The 7545-nt window shown below is 42.0% G+C and overlaps 1 protein-coding gene across 4 annotated transcripts in view; it reads right to left on the bottom strand.

The window, feature by feature from the left end:
- Positions 1-653: 653 nt before the first annotated feature.
- The window catches only part of pde3a (phosphodiesterase 3A, cGMP-inhibited), a 32563-nt gene continuing 25671 nt past the window's right edge, over positions 654-7545 (bottom strand). For 2 of the 4 annotated variants that reach the window (XM_086125613.1, XM_086125616.1), the window contains exon 15: positions 654-7133. In XM_086125613.1, coding sequence (XP_085981739.1) covers positions 6814-7133 — 320 coding nt within the window. In that variant the 3' untranslated portion in view covers positions 654-6813. The remainder of the gene's footprint in view (positions 7134-7545) is intronic. The other 2 variants (XM_086125614.1, XM_086125615.1) reach the window with 2 other exon arrangements.

Genomic DNA, 7545 nt, shown 5'->3' with positions numbered 1-7545 from the left:
TGTGGAATTCTGTGGCGTGACCGTGGCTTTGGCCTACAAAAAGTATGTTTCATGTGATTAAATGTGGCTTACAGCTCATTTGTAATATCATATGACAAACAGAATGCTACTTTCCATTCACAAAAGCAGGCAATGCTCTGCCCTACAAACGCAGAGACTCCATTGTGAACCGCATGACAACTTATTAGCTTCCACAAAATACATGCATATGTGTTTTGTTTTAGCAGAGTACCGGTAGTTCTTGTACTGATTTGGATATTCCAATCCGTAAATTTGAAAGCAAATGCCGACTTCACGAACAAAAATGGTGTGACTCAATACCTCCCTGCTGCTTGTATTGTTAGATTTTTTTTTTTTTTTTGTCTCTGGGTGACTTGTATTCAGGGGAGACTGCTTAATTGATACATCATTTACATTTTTAGGGCTCAATCAAGATGGATTTCTTTTAGGCCGATGCCAACTTTGGCAGAAAGAAAAATACAGATTCCTGATTTATTGGCCGAGTAATTGGCGTATTTTTTCTGTTGCATTAACTTGTGGGGTTAACTTTGTGCAAGAGCCGTAAATTGGTTTGAGCTGGATGTTAAACAAATAAATACATGACAGTATGCCAACTGTATGTTGTTATGGAAACAGGACAAAGACGCTTGCAGTACTTATAAATCATGTAATTCAACAATTGTCACATTACAACATCAACACTGCTTTGCTAGTGACATGTTCTCATAATATCTTGGATAGTTACTTTGTAATACATTTTGAAGAGGCACTTCCAGTAAGTCTGGCAATATAGAAGCTACAGTATCGTGTCTTAATTACAAAACAGTAAAAATAAATATTTTTCTAAAAGGTTGTTTGATGTAATATACTTTTTCAATATGTACAATATACTGTATATATATATATATATATATATATATATATATATATATATATATATATATATATGCAAAGTCATAAAATGTTATATTCCACTGAAACAAATAGGGGTCCATCACACAACTTCCCCATCCTGTAAATATTGCTACATGTGTTGTGAGTGCAAGTGCCCGCGAGAGTAGATTGAAGGAACACAAACATAACCAGCCTGGTTGAAATGTTTGGTTTCAACAAACAATGGACCATTCATACAATGCAATTGGAAATGGTATGGCACAACAAACAATGGAAAACAACAATAGGCATAAACACCAAAAAACAGGATTCTGCTCTTCGAATTGGACACAACCCTGTCTTCTCAGAAGAGCTGTTGTGCACTTCCATGGGCCTGGATTACATTGACGGAACAGAGGATGACCGAAAAATGATCTTTTTTAGTTTCATCGTGTGCTCATGACAAGAAATATCGAACGCTCAACAGCCTGTTTGGGGTGTGATGATAAAGTGTGCAGCAATCTTCTTCTAATTGATTCTGTAGAAAATCTCAAACTTTCATGAGCGGAAGTCGCCGAGTTGTCGAATTATCATCTGGATCTGTCTGGTTTCGTTCCAGCATGGCGTCATACAATTTGTGTATATTTCAAGAGCAGATTCAAGATAACTGGTACATGTTCTCACAATGATCAAAAAGCAACTGAGGGCATGAGCATTTATTGCAAACAATTTTTGTGTTCCTACAAACTGAAGCCAGTAGCTATTTATTGGCACGCACCAAATAAAGAATTGTGCCAAATTCACCGCATTCCCAAAAAGAATTTACAAGTAAGTTGTAACAAAATAAATAAATGGAAAAACAGTGAAGCACAATGTGAAGCAAAAGCTTCATTCATGAAACTGAGCTGTGAAAAGCTCTTTTCATTTGCCCCCCTCCCACTCCCTCACACACAGCTATGTCAAGTACAGTACTCAAGAAAAAAAATGCTGTCATACTGCAATCAACTTCCATCCATCCATTTTCCGAACCGCTTGATCCTCACTAGGGTCGCGGGGGGTGCTGGAGCCTATCCCAGCCGTCTTCGGGCAGTAGGCGGGGACAGCCTGAATCAGTTGCCAGCCAATCGCAGGGCACACACAGACGAACAACCATTCACGCCCACACTCACACCTAGGGACAATTTAGAGCGCCCAATCAGCCTGACATGCATGTTTTTGGAATGTGGGAGGAAACTGGAGCACCCGGAGAAAACCCACGCAGGCCCGGGGAGAACATGCAAACTCCACACAGGGAGGCCGGAGCTGGAATCGAACCCGGTACCTCTGCACTGTGAAGCCGACGTGCTAACCACTGGACTACCAGGCCGCCTGCAATCAACTTAAATTGATGAAATTTATGAAAGGAAGAAACAGCAGCTGCTGGTCTTCGACACCTGCGTTCAAGAAAATGGGGACATTTGGCTTAAATTTGTTATAAAAAACTCAACTTGATTTTAGTCATAATTTGATTCTAGGGTGAGAACTTGTTTTGATTGTAGATGTGAGCATTTCACATGACGCTACTGCAGTAAAAAAAAAAAAAAAAAACCCGAATGAGGCAAAGTTGATGAGCTGGCTCATTCTGCCTTCAAAGCATCACAGCAACATCGTGAGAAACATGCGAGAACATTTTTCGTCCACAACAGCAAAGAGTATCACAGCTTGAGGAGAAAAAAAAAAAAGTCTATTTCAGTACCTGTGCTGGAGCACAAAGTTTGTGAGGCAGATCAGATCAACTTGAGCCCACAAGGAAACGGGGGCTTTGGGGGAAACACAAGTGATGCAGTGCCGTGAAGATCAGATGCACATTAGATGGCAAAGTGAGGCATGAATATACTGCACAGTGAGAAGGATATATACAGTGCACAGAGCTTGAAGCTCATATTCCCGCACGTAATCCACACGGGAGGCAGCACACTTGCACAGCAGTCTGTTTAGTCAGTACATTTGGAAAGCACGGAAAGAAAAAAAAAATGGGTTTGTATGTTTCGACGAAACAACTCATGTCGGTGGCAAGTTGTCTGCTATAGATGCCTTTTGCTGCATCTGCTCGTGATACAACGACGCCCAATAGTGTCGGCACAGGATCTGGACACCCGGAACATATCACGTGACCGTTTGTCCTCCTGCCAAGTTGCATTCCTTGTTTTTTTTTTTTTTTGTTGATGTTGTTTGAGTCAAGGTCTTCTACATAAAACGCTTTGGTTTCCTTTGAAGCATACAAAGGGACAATGAGCCCTTTCTTTGGACAGATATTTTGTTTAAATCAAAGACTAATTAAAAAAAGAAAAATCTTTTGTCAAGCCTTGGCAGTCAGGAGCAATGGGTTGCACGGCTTAGTTCTCTTCCGCACGAGGGGCATGTTAAGAACTGTGCAATGGGTCCAGCTCATGAATTAGAGGGGTATTAACATTGGAAAAACTCAAATTGAGTTAAGTAATTGGGTCACAAGACAGCAGTTCAAGTTTCTACAAACATGCCCGTTCAATGGAATTCGTTTTATTTTTTTCATAGTCAGACAATTCTATTGACTGACAATATTATTTTGCAAAGCGTATCATTTCAAAAGCAATCTTCAAGGACCTTTTCGTCTGAAAATGTGTCGGAGAGAGCATTTCGCTCAGACGTGCTTGAAGTCGTGATTAAGTTGGTGGATGCGGGTGTTGCTTTCATGGTTGCAACGTCAACTCTCCGCTCTCGGGCTTTTCGGGATAGTTGCTATGGTTTGTCATCAGAGAATTGCAGACACATCTTAGTAATGAAAAGAATAAAAATGCAAAGGCAATCACTGTTCATGGGAAGAGTGAGAGCGCCTCGGTGCATTGCGTTTCCTAAGCTCGATGGTGTGATTACAGAGCCGAAGCCTTGTACTTGTTGACCTTTAAGAGGTTGCAATTAAGCTGTTTGAATTGTGGTGCGAAGTAATTCTTCCCTTGGTTCCACGGTGGTTAAACAATGACGGCGAACTCATTTCATTTCTGGAAATCGACTGGGATCCTCTTTGCCGCATGCGCCCCTCGACAAGGTTGTGAGGAAAATCGCGGTGGGTATTTCACGCAATAATCAAATGCTATCTTTGTTTGGATGTCATCAAATGATTGCCACACGAAATAATGGAATACAAACGATTTTTTTCAAGGGTCAAACGCCGTCCTAAAAACCCTCACAAAGTTTATAGTTGCGACACAAGACGCGCCTCGCGTATTTTCTTTAACGTTGTTTAATTGTCCGACGAGTGTCAATCGATCGACTTCCCTATGATAAGCGTCATCAAAGACGTGGACAACGTATTTTCAGGTAGGGATCATTAAATCCAGTTGACAGAATGGTTTGTTGACCCTGAGTGATGTCGGACCTGCGCAAATCTTTCTTAAAGTGACAACCACTTTGTCTCAGGTTCGAACAGTGTCTTCTCCAGACTGCATATTTCCGTTTCCTTTCAGAGACGTCAGATGTGATTTACACAGTCCCGTTTAAAGTACCTAAAGGTGATACTTGAGTAAAAGTATCCTAACAGAATATACAGTCACTTTATTAGAAGTCGCTTGGAGAGTACAGTATTACTTGAGTAAAAGTCTTATCTGAAATAGTGGAGTGAAACTTGGGAGGGATTTATAAATAAAGTAAAATACAGATACGTCAATAATCGACTTAAGTCCAGTCATGAAGTATTTGGATCCGATTACAATACAAGACTGGATTTAGGCGCTTCGGACTTATCCAATGTTTTGTTCTCAGCTGTTCTTAAATCCTTTTAACCATTTATTTGGGGTCATTAGCCAAGTAGAGGAGCCCTGACCTATGACCAGGTCCAAGCTTTTCGACATTGAGCAATGCAAATTTCACTTCAGGATTGCCTTGATAGACCGTGCACAGATTCAAGACACCCTGTACCAGATGTAGTAAAGCAGCCACAGATTAAATTTTTTATTGTATATATTTTTTTCACTTGTAAAACATGGGGCTGATGTGACTTGCCAAAAAGTTTCCGTTTTGTCTCATTTGTCCAAAGGACATCTTTCCGATTTCTCGCTTGTTTATGTCGCTTGCATTTCAGTGACCATTGTGGGTGTTTCTTTCACGGAAGAGTACCAGCAATTTTGTCCATGTATACTGTTCGATATATGGCACCAAACATAAATGTTTGTCATCCGCATGCTAAAATTTGAGCAGAAAAGCCGAGGGGTGACATTAAAAAGCAAATCATACGATAACTTGTTGTCTACAGGAACCAGAAAAAGAACGAGAGTTTTGCAAATCATTTGAATAGACGATCGGTTATCTTGTTCCGTGATGAGTTTTGTTGGGAGGGGGAATCACGTGTATGTACATGGTCGTACGTTACATCAATAATAATCTAAATCATCATTTCAAGCGGATGAGTTGCCTTGGAAAGTAATAAGGTCATCTTGGTTTTATTTCCCTGCCTACCTGAGATGAATGACCTATCAACGTGTTAGTGTGCTGTGGGAGGAAACATACACCGAAACACGCTATTGTTTGACACCAAGTAAAACATTGTTTTCTAAGTTGTTGTTTTTGTTTTGTTTTTTCTTTGATGGGAGGTAAAGCTTTTCGAGGGCTCTTTGTTCAGCCTCCTATTTTGTCCACTGTAAGAAACATGTTTGTCCTGTAGGACTATATGCGTATATAAAACTTCACTCTAAGTATGCAGGTGTGATGTTTTTCCCCGTACGTTTTCCCCACATTGCCAAGCCTCAGTGGAAACAGCTTTTTCCTTGGCTTTTATCTCATTGTCTATGAGAGGAAGTCTCCTCAGACTCAGATGTAGTGGTGAGCAATGGGTTGGTGGGGGAGGAGGGTGGGGGGGGGGGGGGGGCAGTGGGGATGAATGGGCGTGGGTCTGGATATCCACCTGACAGGCATATCCCACTCACCCTCCTCGTCGACGTGATGGTGAGTGGGCAGCAAAATAATTTTGGCCGGTCAATACTAATAATCCAAATACTGTACCAATATTCATGCGCTCGTCACGGACATCCGCTGTGCTTTGCACGCCGCTGCTCGGATGGGAGGCTACGAGCAACGAGAGTAATTGGCAAAGGAATGTGACAATGTACCAGGTGTGTACGAATATTTCAAGGACTTGTGTCACAAAAGAAATAGTCCAAATCAGGAGGACAAACTACAAGTCTTCACCTTTTAAGACTTCTTCCTTGGCGGCCTTCCCTACCATGCCTTCACGCACTCATGGAAGGATTCTTACGGGATCCTTTGCGTCGGCATCATCACGTCTTCAAAACGAGTCCCGGCCTAGATGACCTCTTCAAAGAGATACAATAACATGGAGACAGGTGTGGTGTGTTGGAAGGTTTGTCCTCAGGGAGGAACTGTCAAAAGCTCAGCGCATTGTGAAGAGACAGACGCATTGTCATGCCAAAGTAGCAGTTGACCTGCCTCGACTCTCACGTCGCATCTTCTCGCCCATTGAATGAAGCAAAAGCCGCGGAATGTCTTCGTAGATGAAGAAAAAAACTTTCCTTTGAGTTTTAAATATGTTCAGCAGAATGAATTACGTTTAACGCAAGCCCTGGAACATTTCAGACACACCTCGTATTTCTCACTGATGGAGGAAGTCGGTCATCTGTGTCGTTGTGCAAATGTAAAAGAAAGGGCGAGCTAGGTAAAGACTGGATACCACGGATGAAATCACGTTTTTTTTTTCTTCTTCTTCTTCTTTGTCTTCACCGGGTTCACTTCTTTAGCTCCTGCAAAAATCTCTAGTCGTAAACCCTGTTTTTGTTAGGCACAAATTACCCAAAACATCTTCTACAGTGTTGTGTCAAAGTGATGTGCTGGCTACCATATTAAGAGTTAGGAGAGCAAACAAACAACGGTAAAACAAATTCCTGGTTTGGGAGTACGCACTTGTTCAGATTATCACTGGGATTCCTCCTCTTCCCCGCCTGACGTCTGCGATTGCGAGAGCTCGTTCCCGTCATCTATCGCTGGCACCTCTTCGTTTTTATCGAAACATTCCGTCAAATCTTCCTCCTCTTTGCTTGCTTGTTCCTCCTCTTCCTCATCAATGGCTGTAATTGGCTCAGTGGCGGAACTAAGACAGTTTGGGTCTTCTTTCGAGGTGTCCTCCTGGACATCTGCAGCAATGACTCGCTTCCACATTTGGTGGTTCTCCAGAAGGTGCTGTGTGATCTGGCAGAACACTTTCCTGCTGCTTCCCGTCTTTGTCTTATGCCTCTCTGGAAGACACAAGGGACGTGACGCAAGGTTCAGAAACTGACATTCCAACGAGATTTCCTTTTTAATCTATCAACACACCCCGATTATTTCCACGAAGGGAAATATAAAAATGCACTTGACGTTTGTAATATTACAGAGCATGGATGCATCGGTAGAGGGAAACCTTTGTATATCCTTCTCGACAGTCATAGTCTGTTGTACAGAAAATACTACAGGAAAATACTCCCCCGCAAAAAGAAAAATTCTCTCTTTCCCTCTTTCTACTTCCCTTGTGCTTCTATCGTATTCGAGGGCTCTTTTGCATTATCATCCAAGGGACTGTGCTACCAGTCTCGTGTTTGCTAAAATATTTCCACACACTTGAAGCCACTGTCTGCCGCCATCAAGCGACTGAAGCGTCGCGTTCAGTGC

This window comes from Hippocampus guttulatus, chromosome 12, assembly GCF_054856545.1.
Source record: "Hippocampus guttulatus isolate MCC_2025c chromosome 12, RoL_Hgut_1.0, whole genome shotgun sequence".
In the NCBI taxonomy this organism is placed as follows: Eukaryota; Metazoa; Chordata; class Actinopteri; order Syngnathiformes; family Syngnathidae; genus Hippocampus; species Hippocampus guttulatus.
The sequence above is the reverse complement of the archived record's forward strand: the minus strand, read 5'-3'. Positions and strand labels throughout refer to the sequence as shown.